This window comes from Homarus americanus, unplaced genomic scaffold (genome assembly GCF_018991925.1).
Source record: "Homarus americanus isolate GMGI-L3 unplaced genomic scaffold, GMGI_Hamer_2.0 scaffold25483, whole genome shotgun sequence".
Classification (NCBI taxonomy): Eukaryota; Metazoa; Arthropoda; class Malacostraca; order Decapoda; family Nephropidae; genus Homarus; species Homarus americanus.
In genome coordinates, this window is record NW_024726235.1 from 7,796,660 (window position 1) to 7,818,071 (window position 21,412).

The 21,412-nt window shown below is 44.8% G+C and overlaps 1 protein-coding gene and 1 long non-coding RNA gene across 2 annotated transcripts in view; one reads left to right on the forward strand and one right to left on the reverse strand.

Moving 5' to 3' along the window:
- Positions 1-224: 224 nt before the first annotated feature.
- On the forward strand, positions 225-1,761 carry LOC121865567. Its single transcript, XR_006088775.1, has 2 exons — positions 225-866; positions 1,049-1,761. It is a non-coding gene; the product is annotated as an uncharacterized LOC121865567 (long non-coding RNA).
- A 1,352-nt stretch (positions 1,762-3,113) lies between these two features.
- Positions 3,114-21,412, reverse strand: part of LOC121865505 (serum response factor homolog) — a 33,077-nt gene continuing 14,778 nt past the window's right edge. Inside the window, exon 2 of the mRNA XM_042365018.1 lies at positions 3,114-8,054. Within this exon, the coding sequence (XP_042220952.1) occupies positions 7,377-8,054 (678 nt within the window). The 3' untranslated portion in view covers positions 3,114-7,376. The remainder of the gene's footprint in view (positions 8,055-21,412) is intronic.

Genomic DNA, 21,412 nt, shown 5'->3' on the forward strand with positions numbered 1-21,412 from the left:
AAATAAAAACTGAAGGAAGGAAGGAAGGAAGGAAAGAAGGAAGGAAAGAAGGAAGGAAGGAAGGAAGGAAAGAAGGAAGGAAGGAAGGAAGGATGAGAAACAACTGTCTTCTAACAATAAATTTTAACCCTTCAATTGGTCAACGCCACTCGGCTTTATTCAGCAGAGGGAACCCGGACACTAGTCGTTAATGGGAATCATGGGAAGGCAATGAAGTGGTTAATGATCCGATATAGATGATGATACGATATAGTTGATGATCCGATATAGTTGATGATCCGATATAGCTGTTAATCCGATACGGTTTCTAGCTACAGGTGGTTTATGATCCGATATAGTTAATGATCAAATAAAGTTAATGATCCGATATAGATGATGATCCTATATAGTTAATGATCCGATATAGATGATACGATATAGTTGATGATCCGATATAGTTGATGATCCGATATAGTTGATGATCCGATATCGTTGATGAGCCGATCTAGTTGATGATCCGATATAGTTAATGATCCGATATAGTTAATGATCTGATATAGTTGATCCGATATAATCAATGATCCGATATAAGTAATGATCCGATACGTTATCTTGGTGTCCATCAAAAGTAAGTGTCTTTTGGTGTGCTCGTATGAAGTGATATTTAGGGCTTACAGGTGTGGGATACAGGTAAAATCAACAGGTGTGGGGCTACAGGTAAGATCAACAGGTGTGGGCTACATATAAGATCAACAGGTGTGGGTAACAGGTAAGATCAACAGGTGTGGGGCTACAGGCAAGATCAACAGTGTGGGCTACATATAAGATCAACAGGTGTGGGTAACAGGTAAGATCAACAGGTGTGGGGCTACAGGTAAGATCAACAGGTGTGGGTAACAGGTAAGATCAACAGGTGTGGATAACAGGTAGGATCAACAGGTGTGGGTAACAGGTAGGATCAACAGGTGTGGGTAACAGGTAGGATCAACAGGTGTGGGTAACAGGTAGGATCAACAGGTGTGGGTAACAGGTAGGATCAACAGGTGTGGGTAACAGGTAGGATCAACAGGTGTGGGTAACAGGTAGGATCAACAGATGTAGGATACATTTAAGATTAACAGGTATGGGCTACAGGTAAGATCAACAGGTGTAGGCTACAGGTAAAATCAACAAGCGTGGGGCTACAGGTAAGATCAACAAGCGTGGGGCTACAGGTAGGATCAACAGGCGTGGGTAAAGGTAAGATCAACAGGTGTGGGCTACAAGTGAGATCAACACGTGTGGTCTACAGGTAAGATACAGATGTGGGCTACAGTAAAAATCTACAGGTGTGGGCTACCGATAAGATACAGGTGTGGACTATCGATGAAATCTACAGGCGTGGGCTACCGATAAGATACAGCTGTGGGCTGTATCCAAAATCTATACATGTGGGCTACAGTTAAGATCTACAGGTGTGGGCTATCGATAAAATCTACAGGCGTGAGTTACCGATAAGATGCAGGTGTGGGCTGTATCCAAAATCTACAGATGTGGACTACAGGTGTGTAATACAAGATCAGAATACAGGTAGAGACTACAACGTATCTTAAATTCTTCCCATGATCTTTTTTTATTGTAATTTTTATTTTGTTGTATTTTGTCTCTATACTGTATGTTTGTATATAATGATTCATAAACATTGTATCATTATTCATGTTTGTATATAATGATTCATAAGCATTGTATCATTATTCACTCATGTAACTTTTTTTTTCCGAAATAAAGTTCCCATGACATGAATTTTGTGGTTTGTTATCATCCCTTTACACACACACACACACACACACACACAAAGCATAATTATCTAACTACAGTTCACACAAATTTTCACAATGCAAGACGATGGAGGCAAAGGGCATGACCATCACAAAGAAAGAAAGAAAGAAAGAAAGAAAGAAAGAAAGACACACACACATACACACATTAAACATTCACAACATTCTACATCGACGTGTGGAACTAAAACCAATTGACCTCCAGAAAAAAAAAATCCTGAAGACATGTCAACAAACTCTGGCACTGTGTCCTGTTCAACAACCAATGACGTTCCCTTCCTTCCTGATCATCTTAAAAGCCTCATTGGCAACTGAGACGAGGGATGATGGGTGGGTAGGGGGGGTTTTTTTGTAATAAATTTATCTCAATATGGACTGGATTTAATTTGTTTTGCCTTTTATTTCAACTCTACAGATATTTATCATGAGAAAGTGTCCATAAAAACGTTCAATTGTATTACCTTCAGTGGTGACCAAAGTCTTAGGCTGTGTCACCAGGATTTAAGGATTTATCACCAAGACTCATAAACGTGTCACCAGGATTTAAGGATTTGTCATCAGGACTCATAAACGTGTTACCAGGATTTAAGGATTTGTCACCAGGACTCATAAACGTGTCACCAGGATTTAAGGATTTGTCATCAGGACTCATAAACGTGTCACCAGGATTTAAGGATTTGTCATCAGGACTCATAAACGTGTCACCAGGATTTAAGGATTTGTCATCAGGACTCATAAACGTGTCACCAGGATTTAAGGATTTATCACCAGGACTCATAAACGTGTCACCAGCATTTATGGATGTGTCACTAAGATTTTATGCTGTGTTACCAGGATTTATGGATGTGTCACCAGGCAATAAGTCACCAAAATAAACAAGTGACAGTTAAATAATGAGTGTTGCGGTCCATCAGGGCAGCTTACAGTATCACGCACCTCTCAATGAAAATATATATCCAAAACAAACTAACCAAAATTAACCTAACCCAAACTAACCAAACTAGAGAATATTCCATGATCATTAAATTGGCTATGTCAGGTTGGTTAGGTTAGGGTTTTGGTTGGTTTCTTTCGTCCGTTTTTAAAAGATGGTTTGTAATATCTTCAGTAAGTATTACATTTTGAGAGAGAGTTTATGGCGGCTGTAGGGAAGAAAACGCTGAGTAGAACAACGTTTCGTACAGACGTTTGTAGAGAAAACGTCAAATGGACCGCGATGCTGATGTTCACCTTTATATCAAAATCAATATATTTCTTCATAACTTTCAAACTCAACATAACATAAAATAATGGGTTCAAATAAAGAAAAACAGAACATACAGATAGCATGACTTTACTAGGAAACCTTTCTGTTGCATTTGTACAAGATTAATAAAACAAATCGTATTTACAATCCAGATTTAGATATAATCCTAAAATACAATAAGTTACCTATTGCACTACACAGTTAATTAACAAACTTAAACATTGTATGTACACGGTTTGTGCTCGGCATGACCACGGGGCGCAGGGCGTGGCTCGCTCGCCTGCTCGGACGGAGGGTGGCATCACTGACCCTGGCTGACACACATCACAAGAGTGGCACTGATTATATGGTCGGCAATACTGTGTCGGGCAGCCTGAAGATCTGTACAGATCGTTTGGCCAACCAGGGGGGGCAGCACTAATGGGTGGCATAATTCCCCGGGCGGCTTACAGGATGGCACTGTTGTGTATCAGTAGTGGAAGGAGTCATCATCCACCATGGTGACGGGCGGTGAGTGCATCCTGCGCAGGCTGCAGCACACGGTTTACCCTTGCCTTTGGCCTCACCACCAGCAGGAACTAGTGGTAGCTCCATACCTCTCTAGCTGCCGCCACCGCCGCTCAGCCCAGACTTGCCCACACCTGGCGAGCAAATGTGGTGAGGTGACGGTGAGACTACGGCCGTATGTAAAAAGTTCTGGGGCAGCGCTGCTCTGTAAAGCTTCGCTGGTCTTCCGGTAAACACTTGAGTCGTGTGTGGTGCTCGTGAGGCCACACAGTACAGTAGACTCCACCAACACGAGAAGCCATACCTTAGACTTAGAGGCCACCAGCACCGTCTGCGACCTGCAGCACGCTGCGGGGCACCGACACAGTAGAGCAGTAACATTGGAGGCCAGAGTAGAGGCCACCAACCTGTGGAGGCCACCTTCGGGGGCGGGCCACCAAGGTCCAGCAGGGCGGCGCTGGATCTCGTCCCGTCATGCCACACATCCTACCTAAGTCGCTGGGGACCTCAAAAAGCACGGCTGTTGGGTGGGAGGGGCGACGCGACTGTTGGTGCCCCCCACCCCTCACACACCCTCCACGGCCCCTCACGACCCCCGCGAGCTTGACTGGTTAAAGCTGGCGTTACCCACGTCCGCTGACTAGTTATCCTTGCTACACCCCGTCGCTGGTGCCCCCACACCCACATCACGCCCACAACTTACTTTGGTCATCTAACATTAACATAAAATGAAGCACCAACACCTTTCAAAATACAATTCATACTCCTTAAAAAAATGTAAACAATATTAGCGCCTCCCAGCACGAAGAGCGAGCGGTTTCTTCGCGACAGTCGGGCGGAGGCAGGAGTGGTGGTGGTGGTGGTAGTGGGGTGGGGTGGGTGGCGCCGCCCCCAGTGAGGGACATCTCGGGTGGTACAACAACAGCCCAGACGAACAGACCAACCATTATTGTTACAGCTACACGCACTCCTACAACGCGACATTAATAATGGCACAACAACAACTAGAAACACATCCAGTCTAATCTCTCTCAAACAGAACAAATATAATTTATAAAAGTAGTAGTAGTAGAAAAAGTTTTTTAAGGCGACATTTGTCAAATAATGCACATGAACGAGTCTCACCAGTGCAGTAAGTCTAAAATAATAATGATAATAATAATAATAATGATAATAATAATAATGACAATAATAATAATATGTAAGCCTAACAATATCAGTAATGAACCACTGGGACGTAACAACTAAGTCATCACATTTGGTTGTGTAGAGACGCACAGCCACGCTCCACCGTTACCAATACAGTACTAGGAGCGCCGGCGTCCACTTGCTGCCCACGCCACTACACGTGCACACACCCACCCACCCCCAACACACACGCACTCACACACATACACGCCCTCGCACTCACCAATACAACAACAGTAATATCCATTCAGGGCACCGTGTGTAAGGCACCACACAATGCAGGGTCAAGCAAGTGCAACAATAGGTGGCGTGAGAGGTGAGCGGGGGCTCAGGTATGGCGCCTTACCCACATCACCTACACACCCACCACTGGTACCCCGGACGTGGCATCAACACACTCACTTGTGGTACCACTCAAGTCATGCACCCTAACAAAGTATACACAATTATGCATGCACTGTTGAGAAAGGTTAAGCAACGACGACCCTACTGGGTGGCGGTATTGCGTGCATTGCTACAAGCTCCCGGACGTGATCACAAGGACACACACACAGGTCCACCAGGCTCAGTGACCACACACAGGGCGGGGCTGCAGAGGGCGAGGCACGAGCATGATAACTGAGGCGGAAGGCGGCAGGTGTCAACAGAACCTGCATCACGTGATCCTGCTACACACACACACACACACGTCTTCACTCATTATTTACACCGCAGCCTCCGGCACCTCAATTTTCCTCTAGCGACCAGCCGGTGCTCAGTGTCTTACGGCAGGGCACGAGACAGGGCTGGGCATGAGGCAGGGCAGGTTATGGGCAGGGCTGAGTCATGGTTCCGCCTCGACTGCGATTACTGGACTAACCTTTGGCACAGTCATGGCTCCACGGAGGGTCATCAAAGATTTCAACATAACGCACAGACACAAACACACCTCATGACGCAACAAATCTTACTGTCACTACTCGACAACCATTCTCACACCTCACGCTCTCGCAGCAACCATGCATGGCACTCTTTCTGGTAGGAGCCTCCTTCCCTGGGGGGCCCCCTGGTGGTCTACACTACACTTCCCTCCCACAGCCAGCAATCAAGAGCACCGTGATAAGAGGGCGCTGGGGAGGACAAGACTACTATACATCATAACCTTACATACAGGAAGTGAACCTCTCGTGTCCTTCATCATGAAACTGCTCACTAGCAGGGTCCTCAGACCTGGCACAACCGGGTTAACTTTTTGACATGTGTGAGGCTGTGCCAACTGAAGCTACACACGGGTCATGTCTTCAACATTATATGTTCACATGACAGGCTCCGCCATTCACCACTGTGGCTCCACCCGCGATAAACAATCAATAGCTGACAACCTCATCTCCTTCACCTACGTAGAAGCTGAAGGCTTTAGTAAAAAAAAAAAAAAAAAAAATCATTCCCCACCTGATAAGCTGCGCCAACTTGTTACGATTTCCCTGAACATTTCGAGGCCTCAGTTGACTCTTGTGAGGGGCAAGTGGGAGCGGTCACAACACAATACACTCCTCATCACTGGTGAGAAATATTTAGGCAGAAACAATCCAAGGTGAGGAAGCATGTGGAGGCGCTGTTATGGAAGGCAACTTAAAAGTGTTCCTGAGGTAGGGACTCCTTGGGGAATGTGTGACGAGCAAAATAACAACATGCTTGACGTGCACAAGACAAGTTTGGAGCACACACTGGACTACCACTCTACATTAACAAGTAATCACAATGGGTTGCAGACAGCGAGTATCACAAGCACGTGGACACAGCCGGCTTGGCCACAACACCACGTGGCAACCGCCCCCAAACACACCAACACCAGGGCCACACCCTCCCATTTTGAACTCTATCAACACAACTTTGTCATTCAAGGGAAAATTTAAGTGACACGAGAGGGAGAAATGTGGTCATGGTTGTGGTGTGTCAAGAGGCGGTGAGTGAGGACGGGGCGGTCCCGTGGTGGCTGGGCTCCCTGGGAGTACCTGGCCACAGAGGTACTGAGGGCACCCAGACACAGCGGGACTGCCCCGCCACGTACATCAGGGGAAACAACCACCGTCAGGGAAGTTGTAGGGCTGGCGGAGACCACCGGCACTTTACCTGGCAGCCCACCGAGGTGAATAAGGTTGTATCCCTCACCAGGATGGTGCACTGCTCCCCTTATGACAGACGTAAGTATGGTGGGCGCCACACAGGTAGTGACGGTGGTCCCGCTGCCGCTTGTACATGTATGGCACACAAGTCATCACACTGAGATCAATCTACAACATGAGGCTCTCGGGCTGGTGAAGGGCTCCAGGGAAGTTCCTCTACTCAAGTCTTCTACACTGCCAACTGTTGTTTTCTTTAACTGATACAGCAGCTACACTCACCGACACACCTGCCGGGTTAACGAGGCGAGTGTCAGCTGAGTGAACAGAGGTGTTGTTCCCGAGCCCTTCAGTGCCCGGCAGGTGCGGCCCACATTCAGGTTCTGGGACCTGAGTGCAGCCCGCCGCCGCCGCCGTGCTGCCGCTCTCACCCGCTCACGCCCACGCCCATGTCATGCGGTTATAATCCGATGAATTGGTAGCAAGACATAGAGTTGAGGGGGCGTAGGACTGGGGTGGAGGGCAGCAGGCTCGCCCCTACCGGGAGTGAGTGGGGATGTGGTGGTGAGGGTGATGGTGCAGGCTTGTGTAGGGAGAAGTGGGTGAGGGCGCACCCATGGGGGAGTGCGGGGGCAAAGGGGAGTGTGAGGGGAGGGGAGTCTGGGGGCCCACCAGGTGAGTATGTTGGTGCAGGCCCACGCCCGTGTGGTCTGTGTGGCCCGTATGGCCAGGCGAGGACTGTGTGAGGTGGTGGTGGTGATGGTTCATTGGGTGGGTGGAGGTGGGCGTGCTGAGGTGCGGGGTGGGCGGGGGGTGTGGGTGGTGGTACTGGGGCTGGTGGTGATGGGTCTGGAGGGCGGCTGCGGCGGCGGCGGCGGCGGCTGCGGCGTGGTGGGAGGGCGAGGCCATGGAGCCACCCTGGTGCATGGAGTTGATGGGCGCCGAGTACATCATCTGTCTGACCTTGTGCTCGTCCTCGTTGACGGCGTATGTGAGCTCCGTCTCCTCGAAGCCGGTGGCGGACATGCGCTGGTCGTGGTGATGGGAGACCTGGGGCGGGTCCGGGCTGTTGAGGCACGTCTGGATGAGGGCCTTGCCGGCCTCCGAGGTGATCATGGGCTGCAGCTTCCTGGTGGCGAATGTGTACACGTGCCCCGTCTCACTCGCCACCAGAAGCATCACCTGCGTCCCCGTCAGCGTCGACAGCTCATACGCCTGCAACAGAAGAGAACACACATAAGCTTTCTTTACCATACAAGTGCACAAAACAATACAAACAGTAAAATATATCTAAAACAACCACCCACCGGCTAACACCCAACCCAGGGACAACCATACTGGAGCTACACACTTTTGCTCCCCCACATCTGCTACCATGTCGACTACATCCTCCCACGTTCGAGCTGAGCTTTGTAAAAAAAAAAAAAAAAAAAAGGTAGATCCTCGACAACAACACGCGTCACTACCGAGAACCAGAGCGAACAGCAGCCCACGATTCTCCAGCAAGTTATACAAGGGGGTACACCACGACCCCTCTCACCAACACCACTCAAAGAGACCAACAACAGGTGCCTGGAATTTACCCATAATTCACCTATTTTGATCCCAACATTCTGTATATGTAATAAGGTCAAACACACGTACGTTCATCAATCTTCGTCCAGCGGGTGTTGTGTCTAGCGCGGTAACATCCACCTTTGAGAGGACAAACAGACGAACGCGCCGCAGCAAATCATTACGTCCCACCTGGTCCGCGGTTAGGGGAAGAAAATCTGGTTGAGGCGACCATGTTGGAGGTGATGGCAGACACTTACTAAGATTAATGTGATCACCTCAGACAGACGCGCGCTCGACCCCCCCCCCCAACCCCCCTCCCGATGTAGACCGCAAAAAAAAAATAAATGCGGTGTAAATACATACAATTTGTAAATTTGGTAAAAGGGTGTTAGTTAACTAGTTCCCAACAACTAATGTGCTGCAATAATGTCAGTAATATTAAGTCTGATCAATCATTCTCGAGGGAGGCAACTGGCGCAAGTGGCTCAGTATATTAAGGCTTCTTATACGTGGCAGCCAGACCCAGGTCAATACCATTAGCTACCTGTATCCTCACATCTACCTCACCAGCACTTCTTTCACGTGTGTGTGTGTGTGTGTGTGTGTGTGTGTTGAAAGGCAGCACCAAGAAGCTACCACAACCTACATGAACGAGGAGGAAGAATAACCTAACCTAACCCAACCATGATGATGATGACAAAAATAATAATAATAATAATAATAATAATAATAATAATAATAATAATAATAGGTATAATATTAATAATAAAAATAATAATAATCATAATAAGTCATAGTTGACAGTCCTCACGGGGATAAAGCCTCGACTCTCACCTCACCCTGACCACGCGTACAACCATCACGAGGAGTGAGGTGTACAGTACAGCACCATCACAACAAGAACACTCAAAGATACATAGATCCCGGTTAATATTCCTAAGTCAAACAGTTACTGCCTATAGGTTCTTGTTTATATTATCACGGATACTTAGGCTAAGGATAAGAGTGAGTTGGTCACTCGTTACGGCAGCAGCTTAACCCCTGGACACGGCACCAACGCAAACACACACACACACACATACATACATATCAACACAGTCGTCTCTTCCTTCAACTCATCGCTTTATTTACGAAGGACCCCCACCCCCTACCATCCACACAGACACATTAAATCACTATAAACAAGAAAATCAACCAAGAAACCCCCAAAATTAAATAAACAATCACTTGCAACCCAAATCAACCGGTTGGATTGTTTAGGCACAGTAGCTGAACTTGCAAGATGTCACGCCACAGATGTAGACAGTAAGAGAAGCCTGTGAAGAGTTAGGTTGGGTACGTCTTGCTCATTCCCCGCCTGACTCCTCCACCTGAGCCGGTGATCGCCCACTACAAGGTTCCGCGGGGGGTGGGTGGTTGGTGGGTGGTGGGCATGAAGAGTATGTTGGAGACAGCTGCCACATTACATCCCTATCACTCTCCCTCCCCCAACACACACCCATAACACCACTCTCTCCTCAACACACCCCACTCACACACCCATAACACCACTCTCTCCTCAACACACACCCCCACTCACACACCCATAACACCACTCTCTCCTCAACACACCCTAAACACCACTCTCTCTCAACACACCCTAAACACCCACTCTCCTCAACACACCCTAAACACCACTCTCTCCTCAACACACCCCCCACTCACACACCCATAACACCACTCTCTCTCAACACACCCCCACTCACACCACTCTCTCCTCAACACACCCCACTCACACCACTCTCTCTCAACACACCCCCCACTCACACCACTCTCCTCAACACACCCCCACTCACACCACTCTCTCCTCAACACACCCCCACTCACACCACTCTCTCCTCAACACACACACACCACCTCAACACACCCCTCACACCACTCTCTCTCTCCTCAACACACCCCCACTCACACCACTCTCTCCTCAACACACCCCCACTCACACCACTCTCTCCTCAACACACCCCCACTCACACCACTCTCTCCTCAACACACCCCGACTCACACACCCTTAACGCCACAAAACAGATTTCCCACCTACCCTTTGTATAGTATTGAACATACCCTCCATAACACTGGTTCAAATAAACGTTAACAAAAACAATCACACGATAACAAGTCCTGACAACCAAAGGCGAGGTGATCATAGACGCCGTGGCCGACCAACACAGACACAACATCAGATTCCCGACAAATAGTTAATAAAATATCGATATCTGGCGGCCGCATAAATATTAACTTCCCCATCTGATGTTAAACCAACTTATAGAGAGCAATTAAGAGTGAGGTCGATTCATGTCGTGGTTACACATAGCGTCACCAAAACAGTTACATACATACATACATACATACATACATACCTAAGAAGAAGTAACAGCTGTCGAAGAATGATTAATGGGGCAGCCAGGAAAGAGTCATGTTGAGGTCATGGTTTCATTCTCGCATCAACGTTCACGCCATTGTGTTGTGTCGCCACTTTTTAAACTGCTTACGTGACCCCCCCCCCCTCGCCAAAAAAAATGGCATGACCCAAACAGCATGTCATTATTTCCAAATAGGAATCATAGACAAACAGATAAATAGATAGACAAGTTTATTGACCACAAAAAATGCGCAAATAACATCTATAAAAACACTTAAGTCACGAAATAAAAACCGCATAAACTTTTTGGTCCACAAAGAATATAAACCAAAACCAGAAGATTTAAACGAAAAATAAAATCACAGACAACGAGTGTTCTTGGATATGATGAAGGAAAAAAACCACAAACACATAAATGAAGTACATACAAACAGAGGCGTGCAGTGTTTACAGTACAATTAAGCATCTAAAACAGACTACATTAAAATGGACAAAATCATTATAAATAACTTTCCTCACATACAGTATTAGCAGTGGACAGTAGCTGCTTCATCGACGTAAAATTATAACTACGGCACACACACAGATTAAGTCCGCTCCCCTACAGGTGGGCGGCAACCTCGACCCCGCCTATGCCACCTGCCCATGTAATAGCCTCTAGCTTATTTCACCTTACGGGTAACCTTCCTAACACTAACCTAACCACCCTAGGTGTCGTTAAGATGTTTAATCATCAGGTGAAATAATGTGAGGGTTAATCTTGAGGTGATCCACATAATGTAATCTACCCAACCACGAGTAGAGTGTGACACAAGGCGGACTCATCATGAATAAACTACGGTGTATAGCTCCTAGATGAAGGTTGACCGTGGCCAGGTTTACTGTTGTCTTGTGGTAATGTGGTAATGTAATCTCTATCGTCTGGGGGGGAGGGGGGGTGGCCAGTTGAGGGGGTAGATAGAGCCAGGGGGAGGGGGAAGAGGACAAAGGGGGGTCGCGGAAGTGTCTAGCTACCTGAAGAATCCTTATATGTGAACATAACATTACTAGGTCACACACTCACACTCTCACACGCGCGGGAGGCATTCGAGGTAACATAGAAAGGTATAAACAATCTTGAATACATATTCACCCAAACCTATAGGTATAGCGCGTGCGTACACGAATGCACACACACACATACCTGTAGACATGGTGTAGGGACATGTTAATTAATATTGACGGATAGCTGCGAAAGACCATAGAAGCTGTGAACATTTCAAACATTTTAACTGAAAATATAGCGGCCAATTTCAGATATATATAACGGGAATAAATTCGAGATGACCTTAACTACAAGATGATAAGCCAGGTGGGGGGATGAGTCCACATAGCAGGCACACTAAGGTAATTAGCAGATATTGGCTCACCTTCTGACCCTTACCCCACACATCAACCACTCCTTACCCTCCCCCTTCCCTCCATCCCTCCCCGCCCCTCTAGGGCTTCCGACACACCTCTCACACCTGAACCCCAGCCACACCCAGCGTCACCCTCCCCCAGCGTCACCATCTACGCTAAAGACAACAAGGTCAGCAAACATCTATTCACGTGACCAACACCTCGGGACACACACACACACCCTCCCTCCCTGCAGACACGCCAGATGCAAGCAACCGGAGACATAAACTAAACCAGACTAAGGCTCCCCACACACTTCCTGTACCCTGAGTTACAACACCGCCCCCTAGCAACACCCGCACCAGCAAGACCCCAGACGATAACACAGCAATAACAGCGACACTATCGGTAAGAAGCCTCAGCAGCCGCACCAGATAACAGCCAAAGAAGAAACAGCAGCAGAAGAAAACACCGGATGGCAGCAACCTTTAAAGTGGCAACGGGAAGCTGGAGTAATACGACCATCAACAACATAATAATAATAATAATAATAATAATAATAATAATAATAATAGTAATAATAATAATAATAATAATAATAATAATAATAATAATAATAAATGCTAACAGTAGGTAATGGACTGAGGGGCGGGCGGGCGCGATGGTCGGGCGCACATAGTAAACACTGGTTGTAAACTCCGTAGACTTTACCCAACCCAGCGCTGTTCAACCGCCTCCGTGTCACTGCGTCAGCCGATTATGTTCGTGTCACCATGTGTATCTATATTTTTGCATGTGTACCAGTGTGTGTGTGTGTAGGTGATGATTCTGTAGAAGGGTCTAGGTTGGAAGGTTTACACTACCAGAGGCAATAACAACCATCAAAACTCAGATCGTTTACACCTTTACCAATTAATCGATCAAAACCCCATTAAAAATAAACACATACGCGTCCCACAACCCTTACAAACAATATCATTTAATAAACATACACATTTATATAACACCTACATAGTCCCTGGTCGTTGATGTGTAACTGCGTAGTCGAAACAAGTCGCTATCTTCCACCATAAACAAATAAAAATTATATTAACCATTACTGATTTTATTTTGATATTTTCCCCCCCGAGATTAAAAAGTACACTAACATGAAGCAGGTGGGTGGGTGGGTGTGGTAGCTATTGTCACCAGCACAGTGGAATTTTCTCCAGGCACCACCACACCTTTGTCTCCCTCCATGAAAAAAAAATTATAGCATACATACCATGTTAAATTTACGTCAATCACCAGTTAACCAGTGTGGATCAAACACCAGTTAACCAGTGTGGATCAATCACCAGTTAACCAGTGTGGATCAATCACCAGTTAACCAGTGTGGATCAATCACCAGTTAACCAGTGTGGATCAATCACCAGTTAACCAGTGTGGATCAATCACCAGTTAACCAGTGTGGATCAATCACCAGTTAACCAGTGTGGATCAATCACCAGTTAACCAGTGTGGATCAATCACCAGTTAACTAGTGTGGCTCAATTACTAGCCCCAAAACCCATTAGTCAATAGCACAACAGCGGTAATGTTAGGAATCTTTCTAGACACAGGCAATAATGGGGGACATCCAGGGGGCAACACTGAACCATCCAGCAACACACACAATATCAAATGGACAACACCTAAACACCCAGCAACACTCATAATACCAAATAAGTGTGCGTGTAGGTTTGTCTGTCCTTCCATTCAATAAAAAAAAAATACAGATGGAGGCGTAGAATTGTGACCCATTCTCCTATATTTTCAAACTCACCGAGGAAAAAAAAAGTACTTAGAATTCTGTTGCCTTTGAATGACCCGCATTATTTCACTTCTCTCTCTCTCTCTCTCTCTCTATCTCTCTCTCTCTCTCTCTCATAAACAGGCAACATATTATGTGGAAAAAAATTGCATACCAAGTCTCGCTCAATCGGTAACGTCTTGATATTTACGATGACTAACACACTACCAAATGGGAGTACCACACGTTCCCTTCTGTGCACTCCTTACCATACAGGGGTACTACTGACTCCCTACCATACAGAGGTACCAAACACTCCCTACCACAGGAGTACCACACGCTCTCTTAGGGGCTTCTGACACTCCCTACCATACAGATTAACACGGTCATTTAGTCCGTATTCAGAGATTTGTTTGATACTTGTAAAAACAACAAAGGCGGGAAAAGCGAGTCAGCCCCCCCCTCCTGCCGTGTCTTACTGTTTCCCCCGGCGGGTCAGTCAGTGAGGCCGGGCGTCAGGGAGCCGCCTCACTCGCAAGATGGCGGCTCACAGCTCCCCCCAACTCACCAAGGTCGTAATAACAGAGTAATTTATGTGCAAATATCCTACTTCCTTGACAAGCCACGACTTGCTTTGTCTTTAGCACTGTTCTGTGTTCTCCTGTTCGATGACAACGTGGCTGAGCCCATGGTAGAGGAGGTAGAGCAACACACACACAATACTTACCGGTTATGCGACAAACATTGAGTCACATGAAGATTAGCACACCTCCGCTTATTTCACCTGATGATTAAAACACCTTTAAGCTAACCTAACCTAAGCTGGGGGTAATGGAGTAAATCTTCGTATGATCCCAAACATTACTACAAGAAAAACCAACTATGAAGGCGTTATGGATTAGTTTACGTGTACACTTATTATAACAAGCAGTAGCAGTACTAGTTCCCTCCTGGTGCCGCTATCGTGTGACCCAGCCACTGCAGGCCACTCACTATACTGTACATTACATCTCCCAAGTGTTTACACGTGTTAAATATAAATAAAATCCAGGTATTAGTGAGTGGTGAACAGGGACAGCACTTAAGAACAGACGGACAAACGAACGAAGGTCACAACCCCTTCTTGAGAAACCAGTTAAGAAAAGAATAGGATTCGGTTGATGTCGCCACTGGAGAAAAAAAAATATCCCACTGTTACTCGTTCAACCTAATCCCCCAAAGTACACCCAGGGAATTACTATAACACCTGACTACACCACAGCAGAGAAGGTTACCGTGAAAACCGAGGCCGCGGTGGTGAGGGGTCGTGTGGGCTGCCCGAGGAACATCGTGCGCGCGCATATATTCGAAGTAACCCAATACTCTGGCAACTCCTCCACTCACTCCTATAACATATACCTATAGTCCAGTAAGCACACGCACATCACCAACGTCAATGTATTCCTCAATATATAACGAAGATAAAGAAGAAAACACACCCCCTGGCATTACCTTAACTGTGTATGTATTCCTCGTTGTACATGTGACACTGCAGGGAAGAAACAAAAGGTTTACGCTAGTCCACAAACAACGTTATTATTGATCTACTCCGCCGTGTTGAACAATCCACGATATATTATCTCTAAGACATTTGTTCAGAGGATGGCGTGATTCAGTAACTTCTCCCCGCAATGATAAGTCACGCCAGCATGTGAGACTCCATGTGTGTGTACAGTACAGTATGTATGTATGTAATCCTAGGTTTTCGACTCTCTCCTATGATTACAGCAACTATAATGTAATGTTTTGTATTTTCGGTTTCCTTCAAGAGAGGTATATAATAAAATACAAGATCTTATGAATGTAGACCCAGAACTGTACACAGTATACAGTTTATAACACCGTTCCTTCAACCTTAGTATGACGAGCGACCAAGCCTTAACCACGCGACCAAGCCTTAACCACGCGACCAAGCCTTAACCACGCGACCAGGCCTGAACCACTTGACCATAAGAACATAAGAATGGAGGAAACTGCAGAGGGCCTATTGGCCCATACTGGGCAGTCCCATTTACACCCAACCCCTATTGCTCATATATCCATCCAACCTAAGTTTGAAACTATCCAGCGTATTCGAGTTAATGATGATGTTTGGTAACTTGTTCCATTCATCCACTACTCAATTTCCAAACCAATGTTTATCTATTTCGCGCCTAAATCTAAATTTGTTTAATTTAAAACCATTGTTACGAGTTCGCTCCTGGTTGGATAGTTTGAGTACCTTTGTAATGCCCCCTTTGTTTAGCCCTGACTTCCATTTATACACCTCTATCATATCGCCCCCCACTCTACGTCTCTCGAGGGAGTGCAAATTAAGATGCCTTAATCTGTCTCTGTACTCAAGGTTCCTAATGCCCGAGAATAGTCTTGTCATTCTCCTCTGAATTCTTTCTAGTGGTTCAATATCCATTCTGTAATGCGGTTACCAATATTGAACTGAGTAATCCAGGTGTGGTCTCACAAGCGCAAGATATAGTTTTAGGATGACCTCGCTAGTCTTGTAACTAACTCTCCTTTGTATGAACCCAAGTACTTTATTAGCCTTGTTTCGAGCAAATACACATTGTTTACTTGGCTTAAGATTCCTACTTATCATTACTCTTAAATCTTTCTGACGTGACCAGGCCTTAACCACGTGCCGCAGGCCTTAACCACGTGACCAGGCCTTAACCACGTGACCTAGCCTTAACCGCGTGACCATTACTACGCTCCTCACCTACACTAAGTTGAGCCAATAGTAACAATGACTTAAAACTCCCTGTGTACGATGACTTAATCCCTTGAATATAACACAAGGATTATATACGTACCCTTAATACGCCCTTCAGCTTGACGTCTCCACTAACCCCTTGGAGTGCATCAAGACCTGAGTGATGATGCCCCCCGCTTAAACAAGACCAATCAACCCTTGAGTATTAAATTTCAGTATCCTAAACTTTAACTTTTATGTACTATTTGAGCACCTGCGTGTGTATGTGTGTGTGTGTAATAATAATAAATAATAATAATAATAATTAACGGTTTATTGAAAAAGTTCTGCAGCCCGAAGGCTGAAAATATACATTGGACAAAAAATTACTTATTACATACAAAGACATGAGGTGGGTGGGTCGTTTAATAAAAGCTTTCATTACTGAAAGAAGGAACATGAATTGAACATACAAATTATTATAGTTTACAGTTGATGGCCCGGGCCTGGACTGGTCATGGAGACACCAGGTGGTGTGGTGCTCACGTGTAGTAACTCGTCCTCGGGTGTTGATATGAAGGACCTCACGTGGTCAAGGGGTCACCGGGTGGTGTGATGTTCACGTGGTGCAGTAACTCGTCCTCGGGTGTTGTGTGTGTCATGAGGCATGGCTTCGATGATCCCACAACCCAACCTTCAGAACATCTTGGCTCAGTACCTACGATGGCTTGAATTACATGGGCGGTGTCCTCAAGGGGTTCAGCTGCTTGCGGGAGTGACTGTAAGTCTTCTCGTCTACCAACTTAAAAGCATTACTTGTATCAGAGACTCAAAAGTTGTTATTATTATTATTAATTTGTTTATTTTTCTGAGGAGGAGAACTTATGCGTTTATGTATATTCAAAGTTGCCACAGCATTTTTTTCCCTTTGGAGATGGACTTCTGTATATTAAAGAAAATCGTTTATCGTGTCTTTGGAAAATATCCATTGTTCCGCCAACTTTGTATCTCTGAAATTCAACTTGGACAAAAATTCAGGTGTGTTGGGCAGGTAAAGTCTCTCCTGTTGCTCCACGAACACGGAGATTGAGACTCGTTAACCCCAAGCAATAGACACTGATGCTTTATTCTGTCATAAAAGTTAGGTTAGGTTAGCATTAGGGTTTGTTAATCTGAAGGTGAAATAAGCCGGGGCCAAATTTCTGGTACTTCAGGTTATCTGTTTTTTGAGATGTGACTTCCCTATTACAATAACAGGAACAACGGTAATTCTATTTTAAAACTTAATTAATTCCACAGGTTTAATCCTTCTGACACTATGTCTCAAAGAACTAAAGACACCTTTATATGTGATTCTGGTCTGGTTATAAACGCGGTATTCTAGTAAATAAAAGCCGCCAGGAGCGAAGGAACTCGTGTCGTTGTCAAATAGATCCACGGAGGCGTCTCGCTGCCAGAGAGTGATGCAGTACCTGTATAATAAACCTTAGCAATCCTTTATTACGATGAACAATAAAACAATATAATACCTGTACTTGCAAGTCTCCGTTAATCCGCCCGGCGTCTCTATCCACCCATCTTACTACTCCTGGGATATGATAGGAAGATCCCCTAGGAACTGGGAAGAATAATCTGGGATGATACTATGGACGGGTGACAATAATTAGGGAGATGAAGGTATAGTGTGGGGGCGCTTCCAAAGAACACCGTACACCCCCTCCAGGCTGCCCGTATTAACAACTTGGGTGAGAGAAGGCAATACAGTACTGCTAGTCGCCCCGTCCCAAACTGTTATGCAGTCTTAACATCGGGTTGGTACTGGCGGTTAACATGGATACCGAATGATAGTGCTTATAAAGGGGTTATATAGCGGTTTAGTGTAGAAAAAAACCAGAAGGATGATGTATAATGACTACGGAGAGAACGTGAGCATACATTCAGAGATTGAGATAAAATTATGCGTACAGACAACTCTTAACGCAGTGAGGATGATTTACACTCATATAGGGAAGGTTTATACATCTTTTGACCAAGAACTAGTAACAGGATATATTCAGCCGCATTCGAAAGTTCCTTACGTGTGAAATTTACAAGTCGCTTAGGGAGAGGAGCACACCAGGCAGGCTCGACGTAACTGAAAAATACAAATAAATTCATCTTTGCTGATCATGACCTGAATATAGATGGCTCTAGCTTTGGTGTTAAAAATAATAATTATAAAAAATAAGATGCATCCATACTGCTGGTTGATGGCTCTGAGTCTTCTTGAATGGCTCGAAGCTCCTGAACTCAAAGGTTTAACTGACTGGAAGTGTCGTCGATCCGAAAATTAATAGATACCGTTCAACCACTCTATGAGGTTTCTACGTTCTGAAGCTTTGATTAACTGAACTTCAATTTCATTAACGAAGAACCATCGAATTAACAAGTTTTATGGAAGAGCGAACATCTGGATTATCTGCTCCAGGAACAATCATCATCTAGGGCAACTGGTCCTCGAAACATAATCATGGGACAGGAATAATGTTCAGATTATTCCGAAGAACAACCCGTATTTACCTCACCGCTAGCGACAAGTACTGTACACTCATCTATACTATGACCAAAGTGTGGACATGGCGCTCACTTGATGCCTCTGTTAGTTAAGTTTAGTCAATACTATATACTGTACTAGAAGCAAAACATACTTTGTTACCATAGTCCCCAGTCATCTACTCCAACAAGCTTTCCATTCTTTCTCGACTCGACAAATATGAGACTTTTCACTAAAACTCGTTATTACATCATACTTCTCTCTTTACCGGTTACCCTATTATAATAAAAAGGTCCTTACCCACACACACACACACATATATATATATATATATATATATATATATATATATATATATATATATATATATATATATATATATATATATACACACACACACGAGGTACAACTGCTATGATCTTGAGAGCCGACCGTCATTTTGGACTGTCTTGGCTCGTAATAAATATTTGTCTGAGAGGGAATGAGTGCTGCACGATTTTTGTCACCCGACGAAGCAACCTTCACATAAATGTCCAAGGGGGGACCAAAAAAGGTTAGAAATTAGTTACGCTAAAATAAATCGCAATTTAAATATGTCATGTTTATAATATTAACAATTTAGTCCTGGAATAAAAACTTTAGGGCGCCAGCATTATGACGACAAAACCCCCAGACTTTTTTTTTAATATTTATGACGAAAAACATCAGACTTATATTTTTATATTTTTATACTTGCGGTTTTCTTATATGATCCTTCTTCACTAGACTGCCCCCTACTCTTAAAACTGATGTACAGTACCAACAACCGGGTAATAGCTGTGGTCAACGTTACATTAGTAAAGCCGAGCGGCAGTCACTAAAAAAAAAAAAAAAAAGTAAATTAAAGAGAACTTAAGGAAGTATGAGACATTATTGGGTACAAAATGGATAAAAGAGTTATCTCACAAACAACCATAGTGGTAAATACAACCAACTTTATAAGGGTTTTGGCCATGATAAGACCAATATGGCCAAATGTACACAGAAAAAAAACTATCTACACCCACCTGAGTCCGATGTGTTTAGGAATGAACACAATGTACAGCAGTTTCGGTTGTCAAGGATTCAGATAGAGTGGTCAGAATTGTTCGTCCATCGTGTCATATTGTATCAACGAGGAAAGGGGCAGATATACTGTATACAGGTATATATATTTTTTTTTTTTGACGAGTGTGTACAACCTTAGCCCGCTCTCGTAGCCTGGCTTACCCACGCGCGCGTTTCATTCAAGACCCCTGTCGCCCACCAACTGTTTTTGCGATATATTATTTTTATCAGACAATAAATCAGCCAAACCCGTTTTTATTGGCACTTCATAAATAAAAACATTTAACTAAAACTGCATCTTACACATACCTAGGCTGGTAGTGGTGCATTCAGCGAGAGGAAGTAATGTCCAAGTAAAAAAAAAATCTTAAAAGTCGTTTTAAAGATAATTTAAGGTGAGGTACTTTGTTTATGCCTTATTATTAGAGACTTTACCTTCTTCATCGCTCCCTACCATCACTTACACCAAGTACCATCTAACATAAACAGTGTGTGTGTGTGAAACCATGATATAAACACTTTAGCTCCACAGTATGAGCCGGATAACACCAGCGTCAATAATGACCCTTTGCTATATACACTTATTATTAACAACAACCAGATCAAGATTTCGCCTAATAGCATTGATGGCACCCTAAAAGATGGCTCATTATTACAGACATGTTCGCGTACACTCCCACGTCGGGATGGCAAGGATTAAAACACAAGATAAGATTTTTAAATGTTAGTGTTGGAACATCATCGACACCACGAGGCGAAGTAAACATTTTCTTTTCTTTAAGAAGGAGGGAAGGAGGGCAGGGTGGTCACCAGAACACAACATGTCCACTGTATGTATGTACTAGTTCCAAATGCTGTACTATCAGAAGACGCGCTTTAATACAACGAATTATCTGAACCAAACAATAATTCACGTTCTTCCGTTCAGTTGTATCCTTATTCCACCAAATGAAGACTGAAATTTTGTTGTTAAGTCATACTACCAGGCTATTCTCAACACAGCTTACCCACATCAACACGACTGTGGCTTCGGTTTGGACTCACACCGGAACACTCAAGCAGCTCTGAAACATTGAACGTGGCGATGTCTGGCCAGGATGTGATAACTCGACAACGCATC